Genomic DNA, 16,592 nt, shown 5'->3' on the forward strand with positions numbered 1-16,592 from the left:
ACAGATAATTCCTAACAGAGGGAGTAGAGATATGGATTTCCTGATAAAAAATGACAGATACACAATCATAGAAACACTGGCTTACCACACAGACCACATGTACATGCCTATAAAGTTAACAACTCCTAACTCATAACCTGTCTGCAGATATTCTTAGAACTGGAGGGAACAGAACGCAAAAATTGACACGGATGTCGAAGCTAACAATGAAAAAGTGAACTATACGCCGCATGATCAAAGCACAACTCCCAGAATGCACGGGAACATCACAGACTGATGCTCTAACATTGAAAGTGCATCTGCAGGTGATGTTTTCCTTCCAGGGTTTACGAGGTGATTGGGAGATCATTACTCCCAGTTTCTGTGTAATCCAAGAAACCCCGAGCACTGGAAGCAAACCGCAGTTTTTTTCTCCTCTCGCCTTTTTGATGTTTCACAGAACAAGATATTTATCTGCTGGAGCTAATCAGTTATCAACAGTCGAGGGAGAGAGCTTTTTATTTTGGATCACTCTCAGCTCGGCTTTTGTTCCTTATCTACTCCGGCAGATCACGACTGTAAATGATACCTCTTTACACGGTTTGAATAAAGATGAATAAGAATCAGCTTGAGGAAGATTTAAGTCAGCTGCTTACACTGACAACCTGCCAGCCGTCAATTTAAGCTTCAAGTGAAAATGAACTTGAAACTCCTCCTTTCTCATATTCTTGTCATTTTCACCATAAACGTCTCCTCGTTTTGTGACATGGAACATTTTATTCATTGTGGACGTTGACGTGCGTGAGTGATAGAGCCGTGGCCTCAAACTCAGTAGCACAAGGTTTTCATGTTCTCTCTGCCGAGGCAAAATATAATATTAACGCCTCTGTTCGGATTTATCTCCCAACAATGACACCACTCAGCCGCTGCCTCCTTGGCCGGCACCGATTCTGCCCTTGTGTTAGACAGAGAGACAAATCAAACAACACATCACTAAAACGTTTGCTTGGATGTGGCCAGATGAATACATGGAAATTAGAGCATTCATGATCAGTGGGTTGAATCTGTTTTCATTTAATTTGGTGGCCTGGCTGGATGTGTTGATAACCAGCTGGCTTATCCTGAAGTCTGTGTTCAAAAGAAGAAGAAGAAGAAGAAGAAGAAGAAGAAGAAGAAGAAGAAGAAGAAGAAGAAGAAGAAGAAGAAAATAATGTGTATGAATCATTTTGTGGTGTCTCATCATCTCTCAGTATTGTCTGAGTTTTATTTTTAAGTATGCAAATGATTTTTTTTTTTTTTAAACCTTCTTTTCTTTCACAGTTCTTTCCAAATATAAACACTGACTCACGTTCACTCGGCTGCTTTGGTTTGGATCAGAAAATATCAGGAGGGAGAAAAAAGCTTGAAAGGTAAAAAAACAGGCGAGGTTGAAGGGGTGCTGCATCAAAACCATGAGGTAGTTGGGAGATTTTCAATTCTGTCTAATGATCCACACGATAAACACACATGCACTGACTGTGGATTGAGTCCGTGACCTCTGAGAAGCATTAGAAGTTCACGTGGAGACTTTATTTGAACGAAATGCAGCTTTTTGGTTCCAGCAAAATGTCAGAAAACGTGTAATTCCTCATGAGTATCTGAGGTGGTTATTCTAAGCTGCTCTTCAATCTTATTCTCATGCGTCGTGCTTCTTCTTTGTCTGAGCGCATCATCCACTAAAGAGCAGCTTTGTGAATTAAAATCAGACCCTTTATTTTAAGCCTCCACCACCACAACGACCACCACCACCATCATCAGCACCACCTCTGTTGTCTGCCTTGTTCCTATGCACTTGACAGCTCCATGGGTTGGGTGAAGATGAAGCTTCATGGAGACACGTGACGGGGCTTGAAGGGGGCGAAGCTTCATAAGTGTGAACACACGGAGAAAGAGGCTGGAGAGACTGTGGAGCAGCAGCAGCAGCGGCAGCAGCAGCAGCAGCAGCAGCATCCGACTGGAGCCACGGAGCAGGAGCGCGCTCCAAGACCAGGACGCGTCTGCAGACATTTGAAAAACTTGTGTTCCAAACAGAATCTGAAATATAGAAAACCACTCATTATGAACGCACTGCTTTCATTTTAGCACAAGTCCGCTGCTTGGCTGTGTTTTCGTATAAGATCTGTGCTGGTTCCATGATGCGCTTCTGACTTGGATTAACGCGCGGCGATAAAGGGCGATTCTGCGCACTTGGGAAAATTATGTAAGGTAAAGAAGCACTTTTTTTCCCTTTTAAAATATTTAATCGAGGCTTTTTTTATTGTGTATATGTTTGTGTTTTCAACCCTGTGTTGTTTGACCCAGCAGGAAAGTGTTTTCCTCCTTTTTAATATGCGGATTTCTGCTTCTTGTTATAGATATAGTCGTGTATAATAACTGCCCATTGCATCTATACATTGCGTCTATCTCTTTACTGTTACAGAAATAAGATCATTTTAATTTCAGCATTTTATTGTTTTACTGTATGTTCTTTTACAGAAGAAATGTGCCTTTAGATTCCTTTTGCAACGGTGTTCCAGTCAATACAGGTGTTTTTTGGGCTCTAAACCTTTTTTCTTTTTATGTTTTTAAAAGCTCAGTGATGAATAATTGCATGTGTTGAAAGGCAGAGGGAGCGGAATAAAGTATTTATGAGCTCACTGACTCCTGAAGAGCAGATGTGGTTCATGTCCAATCCATGAACTCAGTAAAAAAGAACATTGTAAAAACTGTCAAATGTGAATTTTGCATTTCTAAATATTTGCAATGGCATTTTACGTTCGAGGTAGATACTTAGATACAGCACATGTGCAAATATACTATCCAAAAATATCTTGAGATCAAATGTGTGGGATTTTATTTATTTATTTGTTTAAATATGAGCATTTTCAGATTGAAAGCAAGGTCTGAAATGTTTCTCATCAATTTGTAGGTTTTCCACTGCAGTATTACTCTCAGACACAGCCATGAAGTCTGTGCTGGATGGTGTGGCTGACACCACCTTCCGGACTATCACATCTGGTTTACAGTATCTCGGCTCCAACGACGCTAACTACGACAACCCCGCCAATGATGTAGACTTCAAGGGCGGCTTCTCTCTGCAGAAGCCCTTATCTGCTTTCCGCAGCAACTCCTTCCCAGACAAAGTACCTGTGGACGAGGAGCTCATCCTTAAGGGCATCCCGTTCTTCCCCACCAATGCCACAGACCTATTTGGCAACAGGAGCAGAGATGAGACTGACAGTATACAATGTGGGGAGAACTTTATGGACATGGAGTGTTTCATGATCCTGACTCCCAGTCAGCAGCTGGCTGTGGCTGTGATGTCTCTGACTCTGGGTACCTTCACGGTGCTGGAGAACCTGGTGGTGCTCTGCGTCATCCTGCAGTCCCGCACCCTCCGCTGCCGTCCGTCCTACCACTTCATTGGCAGCCTGGCAGTGGCTGACCTGCTGGGCAGTGTCATCTTTGTCTACAGCTTTCTGGACTTCCATGTTTTCCACCGGAAGGACAGCCCCAATGTTTTTCTCTTCAAGCTGGGCGGGGTCACGGCATCGTTCACGGCGTCTGTGGGCAGCCTTTTCCTCACGGCCATTGACCGCTACATCTCTATACACCGGCCTCTCGCCTACAGGCGCATCGTGACACGGACCAAGGCTGTCATAGCCTTCTGTATGATGTGGACTATCTCCATTGTCATCGCTGTGCTACCTCTGCTGGGCTGGAACTGTAAACGTCTCAATTCTGTTTGCTCAGAATTATTCCCTCTTATTGATAAGAACTACCTGATGTTCTGGATCGGTGTAACCAGTGTGCTGGTTCTTTTCATCATCTACGCCTACATGTACATCCTGTGGAAAGCACACCACCACACTGTGCGCATGCTGAGCCGAACCTCCCAGAAGAGCCTCGTTGTTTACTCAGCAGATGGGACTAAAGTGTTGACCACACGCCCTGAGCAGACACGCATGGACATCCGCCTGGCCAAGACCCTGGTGCTCATCTTGGTGGTGCTGGTCATATGTTGGGGCCCAGTGCTCGCCATCATGGTCTATGACCTCTTCTGGAGTATGGACAATGACATCAAGACAGTATTTGCATTCTTCAGCATGCTCTGCCTGCTCAACTCCACCGTCAACCCAATCATCTACGCCCTGAGGAGCAAGGACATGCGGCATGCCTTCCTCAGCTCCTGCCACGCCTGCAGGGGCAGTGCCCAGCAGTTGGACAATAGCCTGGAGTCAGACTGCCAGAACAGACACGCCAACATTTCTGCCAACAGGGCTGCAGAGAGCTGCGTGAAGACCACTGTGAAAATAGCCAAAGTAACAATGTCTGTGTCAACTGAAACCTCTGCAGAAGCTGTCTAATTGGCCATCACTGGGGAGACTGTGTAAATGTCATCCTCCCCGAACAATGTCATCCAACACTAGGATGCAGAAGTTAGATATTCCAGAGAAAGACAAAAGATCCTCTCCTGAAAGTATTGATTTACATCCTCACATAGACGCTTTAGTGGTTGCATTATTATGTTTGTGAGTGAGTACATGGTGTGCCAAAGTGCCAAATGGTATTGCAAGGTCACAGAAAGGACAATTTGAAAGGATTCTAAAGACTACCATAAGACTTCATGATATCCAGTTAGTGGAGGCATATTATATTTTTGTACTGTGAATTCAGGTTTTGAAAACCACACATCTTCATTTATGGGATAAGGGGCTACTGACATTTTTGATTAGAGCTGTTTTACTGTGTCATTTAGACTTTAACACGTGTCTTGCGCCATAAATAAAATAAATCCTTGCGCCTTGACTTTCTACAGGCTTGATGTACAATGTTGAGTAAAAACATTTCTATGAGCTAATGTGGAAGAAAAAAAAAAGATTGTCATTAACATTTTGTACTTCTTCTGACAACACTCGGCGAGTGGCAAAGAGATTTCGAGAGGTGATTTATGCTCAAGATATGAAAAAATAAAACGTATTTACCACCATCACTAAATAAAATCTACTGACAGGAGATGGAGGTTAAAAGAATTCACAGCTTACGAGTTGTGTGAAATCTCACACGGCATTTTCTGTGGCAGAGTGACGATCGTCCCTGTTGTCCATTCCTTTACTCGCTTGCTGTTAGACCTTTTGGAGTAACGTGTCTTTGTTCAAATGTATACCTAACGACTGTACAGTGTTTTTCTTGCAAGAATAAAAGAGTTCAAATCCACTCGGTCAGCGACACAGCCAACGTGACACCGACAGCAAGCTTTTGGCCAAAACTTGAACACATTCATTCAAACCGAACTCGGACACAGTGTGCTGGACACTACTGTGACGAGCCGAGGTGGTTTCTGCTGTCATCAAATGTAGGATTTTACTGGATTCAACCTTTGTGTGTGTATGCGTGTTTGTGTGTGTGTGTGTGTGTGAGTGTGTGTGTGTGTGTGTGTGTGTGTGTGTGTGTGTGTGTGTGTGATACCTTGGTGATATGTTTCCAAGCCCTGAGCCTTTTGGATCATTGCAGTGGGTTGTTTTAGTGCTACTGTTGCAGCGGGACATCGTTTTGGAAAACAAAAGCAGCCCATGCACAGGCCTAGTGAAGTACTTTTGACGTAACTCTGAATAATAATAAAAAACATGTCTGCTGTTGAGTTTCTTATCCAAACAAAGACACAAGGGTGATTCCAGTGGCAGAGTGGAAGTCTGTGTGCGCACTGTGCGGAGAATCAACAACTGACCTTACAAAAGAACATGTGATTTTTCTTTTCATTTCTAATATGATGATGTATTACGTTTTAATCTAAAAAATCTCTCACAGCACAATTGTTCTGTAGGCATTTATCTAGGTGTGAAGTTATCCAGACCGCTGTTACTCAGTATGCTTGCTGCCTCTCGTATTATTGAAGATCAAAATGTCAAAGTGGCTTCTGTACAGTGCTGGCATAATGAGGAATCTATGAAAAAAAATAAAAATCACAATCAGTCGAGTGTTTTTAGTATTGCTGTTATCAAACTTTTGAATAAAGTCACAGCTGGTTGTCATTTCGCTTGCGCTCGTTTTGATTGATTGTGTGATGATGGTGGGAAACAGGAGGAAACTGTCTAACCCTGAGCGACGGCCAGACAAAGGCCACAAGTGATGTTTTACTGCCCCCTTGTGAAAGATCCAACACAGTCAGTCACTATTGGCAGTCTCTCCACTGAGAGAGGGCCTCTCTGGCTTTGTTGCTGTGATTACTTCATGTAGCCGCAGCATCCTCTGATAGCAACATCTGCTCGGATCTTTTCATCTCTTGGCTCAGAGGGAATCGGGAAAATTGCAACATCTGTTCACACAGATGTCAAAAGGATTTTGTCCATTTATCCACCAAATACTCCGGAGTACAGAGAGAGTCGTGAGCCAGGTTTACTGTGCCATGTGTGAGAGGCTGCGATTAGAGCTGGAAATCATTCCTGGATAAACAATCTGGGTTGAGATCACAGCGGAATTGATGAGTTGATTGGTGGGCCGAAATAAATTTAATCGGTAACACATTTTTTGGAATCATTTAGTTTGTTTTTTCAAGCGAAAATGACCGAACATTACTCAGTTTAAACTCTAGTTCATCAGCATTTGCTGCTTTTCTTTGTTTTATGTGAAGGTAAATGTAAAATCAAACTAAACAAGCATTTTGAAGACATCAACCTGGACTTGTAATAAACATTTTCAACATTTTTATAAAGGTTGACAAAAAACTAAATATGCAGCCGACTCATTTAATAAAGAATTACAGTTGAAGTAGCTGGCACCAACATGTTTTCCACAGCCTGTAGCACTTACACGTCTCAATTTAACATTATTACTTATCTTAAAAAATACCATTCAGATTGTCCAATAGGGTTGGTGAACTTTCCAGGTTGACTTTTCAGGCTATAGAAACAAAAATACATTTTATCAGAGTATATCATCATGCATGTAATTCTTTTTGGCTTTGCTTTAGAACAAGCGTAAACTAGTAACATTACCAATTCTTCAGGTTTGCACAGTTTGAAATATGTGTGTATACAGGAGTGATTGAGGAACTGCTGATTTAAGGGAAACGTCTCAGTCATGACTTTAAGCGTAACACAGACTATGTGAACTCATTTCAAATCATAAACTCCAGGCCAGACAGGGAGTTTTTACAAATTAGGAAACTTCCAATCATCAGGAAGAAGAAGAAAAAGAAGAAGAAGAAGAAGAAGAAGAAGAAGAAGATCCAAAGTATTTATCTTACAACCCCACATAAAGTCTAACTATCAGGCAGAATGATGTTTTCTAAAACAAAAATATGTCTGAGTTCAACCATGTTCAAAATTAACAAGAGTTTTGGTTCCTAGATTCTGATGATAAACAACATTACTGCTTAGAAATCATATTAAAAGCCCAAAGACTAAATAACTTCTCCAGGGAGTATAATTAATTCCAATGCATATTGATTTGAAACTGATCAAAGGCTAAATTGGGATAACAATTAAATATGTGATCATAGCAACAAACGTTACAACACGTGTTCATGCTGATATTGTCCAGAAAACATTTTAGTTTGAATCTCATCGTGAAACAGAAACTGTTTTTGTGTTGAAGTTTGATGTGAAATTGAAACTTGGTCGTGATTGATTATTGGAGGGTTGTTCCAAACAAAACAAATTTGAAAAGAAATGACGTTTTCTTGGCTTTTCGGGAAATGTAGTTATCAAGCTGATAAAAAGAACGGACGCCAATGGGGGTAAAAACTACAAGTACCGGCAGGGAGAGCCTTTCTCGCGCATGCGCACAATAGCCAAACTAGAAGGTAATAAAAGCGAAGCCTCAGCCGTAGCGTCGGGTTTGTTGAGGCAGTGACGGTAAATCTACGATCATCAGAGTAAATACAACATTTAACCTGAATCTCTTCATCCAGTTTGAGTTCAGATTTATCCTGCGACTCAAACTCGGGGACATCGATCGGCTCAAGAGACGAAGAGACGAATAAAAGTGTGTTTTTCTCTCGACACCCCGGAACCGCCGCTAGCTACCGACAGCTAGCATTAGCAGCGCAGACCGTGGCCCTGGTGGCGAAGTGACCAGACAACAGGGGAGCTCAGCTTTTTGTTTTTGTCCTGTTCGCTCTTCGCTCGTGCTTCGTTGTAATGGCGTGCGGAGCGACGCTGAAAAGGAGCCTGGACTTCGACCCGCTCATGAACCCGGCTTCCCCGAAGAGGAGGCGATGCGCCGGGGGCATGTCCCCGGTGTCCTCGCCGCAGAAGTACCTCCGGATGGAGCCCTCGCCGTTCGGGGAGGTGTCGTCCAGACTCACCACAGGTAGAAGATCCGCTTTTTAAAATCAACGCGTCGGCTCAAATAACCGATTCACATTTAAACCACCGCTAAACGTCTGCTCGGTTCACTAGCATCGTAGTGTTAGCATGTCGGTGTCGTGTGGGTCCAACCAAACTCCATTCTCAAAACTGGCAAAGTTAGATAAACGCTGCTGGTGTTAATGTTCTTTGTCTATAAACGCGTTATAAACTATGTAATGTGAATCTTTGTAGCCCCGTTGTGAATTCGGCATTAACTGTAGCACAGTTTATGAACTGGGACTGTACAATATACTATAAACAATCATATTAGTCTGTGTAGAGACAACAATCATGATAAATGTCGAATGTCTTAAGTTTAACGACGGTTTTGCTTGTGACTGGTTTGGGTTTAAACTCCTTAGTTGGACCAGAGATCACTTGATAAACAAAACTCTTTAATACAAATCTGAGATGGATCAACTATGTTTTATCTCCTCATGGTTCAAATTCAACATATCAATATCTATGTGGAACCTTTGCTGTATTGTTATTGGTGTAAATTACATAGATTATTGTTGTTTATTGCCCAGTTCTGTACTGAACTGCTTTGACTCTTACTACTAGTGTATAGTGGGTTTTATGTAAGTTAATCATAGAAGTCATAGGTAACCTATAGAATTGCGTTGCTGTTGAAAGTCATCAGTGGATCTTGCAGAATTTGATCCTCGCTGAATGGGACGTCTCTTTAAATGTCACAAGCCATGATGTTCTTGGCTGCATCAGTTATACAATCTGTGAATTGTGCCTGGTCTTTGTCTCCGTACGTGCGTGGCGTCCTCGGTGTCACTTTATATAACAGGACGGATGCATTTCTTTGTTTCAGAGCAAATTCTACACAACATCAAGCAAGAGTACAAGCGGCTGCAGAAACGGCGACACCTCGACAGTGCTTTCCAGCAGCAGGCGGACGGCTGCTGTCCTCTGGACGCACAGAACATCCACAGTGGATCTGCACTACCAGGTAGTCCCATCGTATTCAGGTTTACTATTCAAAGGGTAATGTAAACAGTTGTCCACCATTTTGTAAAATAGTGATTCATAGCCACAAACTTCAAGAATGTAGTTTATAAAACCAGTTATTTCACATATTACCTCACGAAGTCACAGAAATATTGTGACCAACTGGTTCAGTTATTGGTTATGAAAATGTACATGTAATGTAAACTCATAAGATATTCAGACTGAGTCGCACTTTGTGTTATTCAGTGTGATATTGGCTCCTTGTTTGCTATTTGCTCATTTTTCACACCAAGTAACCACTGACATCCGTCCATTCTGAAACATAAAAGTTGGGAAGTTTTCTTTCTTTCTTTTTAAACCTTTGAATTGCTGGTGACCATGGGAATTCCCGGGGCTTTAGCCAGCCTCTCAAAAACCATGGGAATTCCCGGGGCTTTAGGAGGAAGAGGAGAAACACCTGCTCCTCCCTTTTTTAAATTTCACTTTCTTTTGTGATTGTTTTTTTCCCCCACTTTCTAAATAAAACAAAGGTGGAGGAAGCTCTTAACAGGAGGGTTGATAGATTCAGATATTTGCTGGTGATTCTCCACAGTATGTGTTATGTTGCTCTTATTGGAAAGCCCATCTAGGCAGACTTTGAGATTCATTTATTAACCAAAAGTGCTTTTACTCTGTGTAGAGTTAAAAGAAAAAACAGGCTCAAGTTGAACATCTGTTTTCCTCATATTCAGTTAAAATTGCCAGCACACAAGGGCCCTTTGAAATGGATGAAAAACACATATGTATGATACATATCTTTTGGCCGTAAGCATTCTTCCATACCCGCTTGGGTATGTTATGAGACTGATAAAAGTTGCATTGTTTTGAATAATCGACTGTTGGATATTGATTCTCCTGGCAGGTACGTCCTCGGGTGCCTCGTCTCCCACCAGGAAAGAGCAGCCTTTGTTTTCCCTCAGACAGGTTGGAATGATCTGTGAAAGACTACTGAAAGAGCGAGAGGACAAAGTCCGCGAGGAGTTTGACGAGTTACTGACGACAAAGCTCGCGGGTATGAGTTACTTTTTAAACAGGTTACAGAATAATATTTGCGTTGATTAATCCACAATTTATGCCAATAAATATTTTTACCTCCAACAGAGCAATATGATGCCTTCGTTAAATTTACACACGACCAACTGATGAGAAGGTTCGGAGAACAGCCTGCTAGCTGTGAGTACATTTACTGTTGTCAAACACTTGTTGCTGTTTAATGGTCTCCTATGCACGTCTCTAGTGTTCATATTTTTTCCAGAGCCGACTGTAGCTTGCTGTCAAAGATGTGGCTAAAGAGCATTAAATACAACACAATAAATGACATGAAACCAAACTGTGGTGCATCCTCGTGATCCCAAAATTATTGAATCCACTTACGTGCATGGTTGTACTGAGACATCCATGATCTATACGGCTGATCCTTTGAGGTCTTTGAGTGGAGCCGATCCCAGCTGACCTCAGACAAGAGGTGAGGTATAGGTTGCCAGTCTATCGCTGGGCTGACACGTACGTAGGAGTGAAGTAAACAGATTCCAATGTAACGTAACCTACATGTCTTTTGACTGTGGGAAGACACTGGAGTACACGAAGGAAACCTACACAGGCACGAGGAGAAGATACAGACTCCACACATAAGGGCCCAGTAACTACTGCGCCACCGTGTCGTCCTCAGACTGAGGCAGATTGACTTTAAACTTCATTTCAACTGTGATAGAATAACAAAGAGGAACATGAAATGTTGTGATAAGTAAAGCATATCTCTCAAAATATCCTGCAACTTATTTTTGGCAAACAATCAAATCCTATTCCAGCCTGTTGGAGAGAACATGGTTCTTAAATGTGTTATTTCATCTTTTGATTAATAAAAGTGCTCCAGTGAGAGTACTTTGTTTTGCTTGGCTGCCCTGTGTACACGAGGACAATAGTCGAGTCAGATTTATTTTTATAGCACATTAGACAGAGCGGGAATTGAGCCAAAGAGATTCACAATCATGGGAAATTAAAAACAACTCAAGTATTAGGGTATTTGCCAAAAGTCCAGATGAATATAACAATACACACAATCTGTTTGAATATAGTCTATGATCCTCCAGATACTCGTGAGATCTGGTTAAGGACTGAGTGTACTTTTACTGAGATGAAAGATTGCAGAGGACCAACCCTCATTCCTGTAACATTCACAGTGACACCTTTTAAAGCCCCGTCCTCCATAGAAATGTGTCACTGATATTAATCTGGATTTTTTTCCTTTCCCTTGTTCTTCTCCACAGACGTATCCTGAGTGTCAGCCTCGGACATCGGGGGGAAAACAATTTGCTGCAAGCTGCTCCAGGGACTGAGTGGGTCTAGTTGGACTTTTCTCCTAGCTGTGCCATATCGCCTCAGTGGACTCACTGCCTCAGGCTCAGTTAGCGGCCTCCACGTTTGCTGTGTCTACCAGAGTTAGGAGGAAGGGCTTCCTGCTGACAACATGTCCAGACTTTCTGTCACTCTACCAGTGGCCTCTTAACTGCCGCCTCAATATTTATTTGGCTGTGTTCTGATGCCTTCATAAAAGGCTGACTGCCACCACACACTCTGCCTTGTTGATTTTATTTTACTCTCGGATTTAGTTGATTTTACAAAGATTTTTAGTTGTGCAGCTTCTCTATATGTACATTTTGAAAAAGGGATTGGACATTGAGGAGTGGGACACGAGGCCACGCTCAGACTGGACTCCAGAAATGGGTCTTTTTTATGTTTTGACCTGTATTGGTGATAACTGCTATTAAATTTATATACACTGTACTTTTTTATTTTTATTTTTTTTTTGCTCAGCTTTTGTTAATTGTACCAAAATGTCATGGTTTTATTTGCTGTAGGTATAAAGGGGCTTTGATCTAAGAGAAGTGAATGAATAAAGTGTTTACATGAATGTTTGGTTGCCGTGGTTTTCCATTTTGAGAAGCAAGTTGACACAAAAATCTTTTAAAAAATGTAATCATCCTAAATGAGCTAATAACAAAGTCTCATTCCAGAAACCATGTTCCCATTAATTGACAAATCTCAGACCTCTAGGAACTTAATCATGTGGAACGTTTCATCTACCATTTTATTGTTACTAAATCATCAAGCTTCAGGCTTCTGTGATCTTCAAATAGGCTAAACTGCCAATGTTAGAAAAATATTAAATAAAATCTTTTAGAAGCCAAGGAATCCAGATAGAAAAGAAAAGATCTCAAAAAAAGGAAGCGGGTCATTGATGCAGTTTCAAGGTTTGTTTTACTTTTAAAAACACTGGAGGCTCCTGGCCGACTTCAACATTTATGAAAAACGCAAACAAAGTGCAAGCAGCTCAAAATGATCAAGAACTTCGAACTTGTAAGAATTTCAGAGAAAATTCAATATGAATTAATTGTGCATTTTTCTTTTGGGGCAACTTACCCTGGGCATTAATGAATTATGGTCCGTTCACCTTATCAGAATTGAATCATTTAATTAGACGGTTTCTCAGAGTCTGGGTTTATTTCTATTCATTGTGATTAGTTTCCACCAAATGTGATTATGATGTACATTTATCATTTAATGAATAATAATCAGTCACTTTTTATATTTCAATGTAAACGGCCGTTCAGGGCAACAGGCTGGCGGGCAGTATAAAATATAGAAATTGATTTATATTAAATACATTATTAAAATATGAACTGAACCAACTCTAGTAAAGATCTCAACTTCTCAGTCCATTGGACCCTATTGTGGGTCTGTTATGTTTTCATGTAATTTCAGTTTGAAGAATTCTATGTCCCAGTCAGTTGTGGGTCACAATCACAAGTGACAGTAAGAAAACACACAACTCAACAGCAGTATTTTAGTGTGAAAAAGAAATGGAGCAAAGTTTGTGTAGTTTTTCAAAGTCTCCACATGGGGGCAGCCTTGTTATTTTAAGTTTTCAGAGTTTCTCTCCCTGTCTTCTGGAAGATGTTGGAGCTTTACTGTCCCTGTGCATTGTGTGTGTATTGTCGGTCCTTCCCCTCTTGCATGTGTGCGTTTCAATGTGCTTCTCTGTGTGAACGTGACGTCATCACGTTTCTTCATTTGCTTCGTCTCTTGGCTGCAGACGAGTGCTAACAAATTCCAAAAGCGGCCGTGTGTACATTTCACTGAGACTCAACACGTGTGACCATTTACGTGCCAACATGTGTATTCATGTGTGTGTTTCCAGGCATGCGAGTGCGTGGTGGGGGTTCAGAGGCTATGGATTATTTCACCCTGGGCCGTATTCAGAGGGTCCAGCCAAGCGTGAGGCCGAGAGGAGAATGGAGACATTGTTGTGGTCCAGATGAGTGTCAGAGGTGCCTCAGAAAATAGATTCACTCATGGGGGGTTTAACAGAAACACACTTGCCACAACCGCCTGACCCCTTCAGACTATATGACCGTGCTTGAACCCCCTTCTACAATAGTGAGGGGATTAAATGTATCAATTCACATGGTCTGGTAACCTGTATGTGGCTCATGCTGGCTGTAGCTGATGTATGAAATTAGTCTGCGCTTAATACAACTGTAACTAACCCTAAAGATTGTTTTAGGTGAAGCATCGTCAAATCAAAGAATCTGGGATAACATCAGTTCAGATTTCTCCGTCATAACACTCTCTTGTTCCATCCTTTGTCCCAACCACCTTCTTCCTGTCCTTATCTCTTTTCCTCCTTTTTTCTCTCACACACACACACACAGTCTCCACCCAAACATCTGGTTTGTCTCTGCAAAGTGCTTTCACACACACCCACCATCATCACCGGTCGTGGCAGGAGGAGAAGTTCACGGCAGCGTTTCCCCTCTGTGATTTACTCACAAGCCAATGAGAGGATGAAAAATGCTCAGTGTCACAGAAGGAATGAGAGAGTAACGAGCCAGTGGCCCCCGCACACTGCCCCGGCCCCCGGGACCCTTGGGGGACCAGGGGCTTGCCGCGGCGTCCTCACCCTCAGAAGTGTTACACTATTTATGGACTCTCCTGGGTGTGCATGGGTGCGTGATTTACGGCTCTCCGTCTGCTGGGACATTGTTTTCGATGCTCTAATGACATGTGTTTAGAGACAGAGCCACTGTGCTGGGGCGATCACGAGTGGGATCATGGGAATTGACAAGTGGTATTTAATGTGGATAGTTTGGCTGGGGATTGGGAGTTGGATAACAAAGTGTGGATTTATGAATATGTGAAGTGGTTGAAGCAGTAATGTTGGATATTTAAGAAATCCAGACATGGACGACACGAGTCCCCTTGAGACAGAGTGTGATTTATGAATATGACTAACTATCACATGGGGAATATATCGTATATCATGTCTGACTCAGACAAACAAAGTATTACAAGACAAGACATTGAAATCCACCATGCTTTACAATAAAGTTGCACTATTCCTTTTTTTAATATCAAATTTGGATCAAATTACTGTGTAAGGAAAGACTCACTTGTGGGGGTGAACTCACAGAAAATCATGACCCAACTTGTATTTCCAAGTTTTGCTTTCACGGCCGATGATTCACTGTCATCATCACCACTGTTGTTGTAGTAGTTGCTTGTTTTAAACAAAAACAAACTTTATGCCCAGCACCAAACAGCCGATATACACAATTAGCAATATATGCGGCTATGTAAATGTGTTCACTGTAGCCTGTGTCAGTGATGTGTTTACAGTGTGGAGCTAAAAATGTAAGTGTTGTAGGTTCAAGCAAACATCGGGCATCAAAAAACAACCAAGTAAGTCAAGCAACTTTTATTCAAAGGGCTTTAGAATCAGTCCAGAATAAATCCTCCAGCTTTTTGATTCAAATAATGAACCTGTACACCTCCAATGATCTCCACTGTATCTTCCTAATGAGGAACACATTGTGCTGTGGGTATTAACAGGTCTTTACAGACTGTATCATGTCTTGGCTCAAGGTCTAATCGTTGCTCATATTATCTACTTATCTACAAAATGATGAATATGATGCTTGAGAAATGTTTTGTGGGTGAAAAAGGAAAAACAAGTTGTCCTTCTGTGTGGGGCCACTTTTACCTCGGAGATTTGAGAGGTATTTCTATTCAAACTCCCATCGACAGTTTCTTTCAAATGTCACTCACTCTGGATATGAGTGGCAGTTAAATCCCTTAAAAGGAGAGAGAGAGAGACTTTTTGAGATAATGCCACTGTAGAAAAGAAAGATTTACTTTGAAAAAAAAACGAGTGAAAGAAAAAAAAGGGCTCCACCCCGATCCCACAGATCTTGGATAGGTTTCCTTCAGACGTTGCCTTTTTCTGGTAAACGGGTGGGATTCCTGATCCCGTCCCTCCAGGGGAGTACAAGTGCATGAATAGCTAATGTTCCAACGAGACCTCCCCTCCGCTTTCATTTGGTGCCAGAGAATTTCTTCTCCACTGTCAGAGAAACAACAATGTGAAGCCGGCGCTGTGCATTGGTCAGAAACTCGAGGCGTATGAAACTATAGTTGTCTGAGTCAGATGGGAAGTTTAAATGTTTGCCTCCGGATTTGTCTGGAACAACGGGCCCGGGTTGTGGAAAAAAGTGTGATTTATGATCCTTTTGGCAAATGTTGAGAGAAAGCAAAAAGCTGATCTCACTGGTACGGTATCTGTTGTAGTGGTTGGATGCTTTAACATCATTACAGCCCATAAAACCGTCTCTCACCTGATGATCCGATCAGCGGATCAGGACAGAAACAGTAGTGATCCAGATCGAAGCCCCTGGAGGATAAGCAGACCGATTTCGAGCTAATTAAAGGGGGAATTCATCAAGCTGACCTTTATGACTCGTGCCCATTATGAATGTCTAATGTGTCCATAGTGCCCGTCAAGTGAAGCATTTGGCCCCGTGCACGATAAGCGGTACACATGACATTGATCTGTTCACCGGCTCAGAATGCCTTATTGTTGGGTGTCCGTTGCACCTGATGTCAGATGCCTGCCAACGCTGCACTCCCTTAACAGAGCTTTAATTGTGTCATAACCCCTCCACATTCTTGGGCTTGCAGTTTCACCTCGGTACTCTCACACACACACACACACACACACACACACACACACACACACACACACACACACACACACACACACACACTGAACACTCATCAGACGTTATTTTTCCTTTCCAATGAAGCGCCATGCTTGACTTGCAGTAATAACAAACACGAGCGGGAATGTGGGAACCGCCGGCCCTGAAGTGAAACCACATTTTGTCCAAGCCGAGTTGAGCAACAAGGACG

At 42.1% G+C, this 16,592-nt stretch overlaps 2 protein-coding genes across 7 annotated transcripts; both read left to right on the forward strand.

The window, feature by feature from the left end:
• Positions 1-1,759: 1,759 nt before the first annotated feature.
• On the forward strand, positions 1,760-6,029 carry cnr1 (cannabinoid receptor 1). Of its 4 annotated transcripts, none has more exons than XM_034579922.1 (2): positions 1,760-2,223; positions 2,941-6,029. In XM_034579922.1, the coding sequence occupies exon 2, from the start codon at positions 2,961-2,963 to the stop codon at positions 4,362-4,364; it is 1,404 nt and encodes a 467-aa protein (XP_034435813.1). In that variant the 5' UTR covers positions 1,760-2,223; positions 2,941-2,960; the 3' UTR covers positions 4,365-6,029. The 4 variants fall into 4 exon arrangements, with proteins under 4 accessions (XP_034435813.1, XP_034435811.1, XP_034435814.1 ...); XM_034579920.1 differs by having other exon boundaries at positions 1,760-2,218; positions 2,927-6,029; XM_034579923.1 differs by having other exon boundaries at positions 1,760-2,218.
• Positions 5,380-12,258, forward strand: LOC117758332 (akirin-2-like). 3 transcript variants are annotated; one of them, XM_034579925.1, is made up of 6 exons: positions 5,380-5,385; positions 8,094-8,310; positions 9,172-9,309; positions 10,210-10,359; positions 10,449-10,549; positions 10,615-10,677. In XM_034579925.1, exons 2-6 carry the CDS (start codon positions 8,139-8,141, stop codon positions 10,645-10,647), a joined length of 594 nt encoding a protein of 197 aa, XP_034435816.1. In that variant the 5' UTR covers positions 5,380-5,385; positions 8,094-8,138; the 3' UTR covers positions 10,648-10,677. The 3 variants fall into 3 exon arrangements, with proteins under 3 accessions (XP_034435816.1, XP_034435815.1, XP_034435817.1); XM_034579924.1 differs by lacking the exon at positions 5,380-5,385 and having other exon boundaries at positions 7,781-8,310; XM_034579926.1 differs by lacking the exons at positions 5,380-5,385; positions 10,615-10,677 and adding an exon at positions 11,615-12,258 and having other exon boundaries at positions 7,783-8,310; positions 10,449-10,520.
• The last annotated feature ends 4,334 nt before the right edge of the window (positions 12,259-16,592 follow it).

The sequence above is a fragment of the Hippoglossus hippoglossus genome, chromosome 24, assembly GCF_009819705.1.
Source record: "Hippoglossus hippoglossus isolate fHipHip1 chromosome 24, fHipHip1.pri, whole genome shotgun sequence".
NCBI lineage: Eukaryota > Metazoa > Chordata > Actinopteri > Pleuronectiformes > Pleuronectidae > Hippoglossus > Hippoglossus hippoglossus.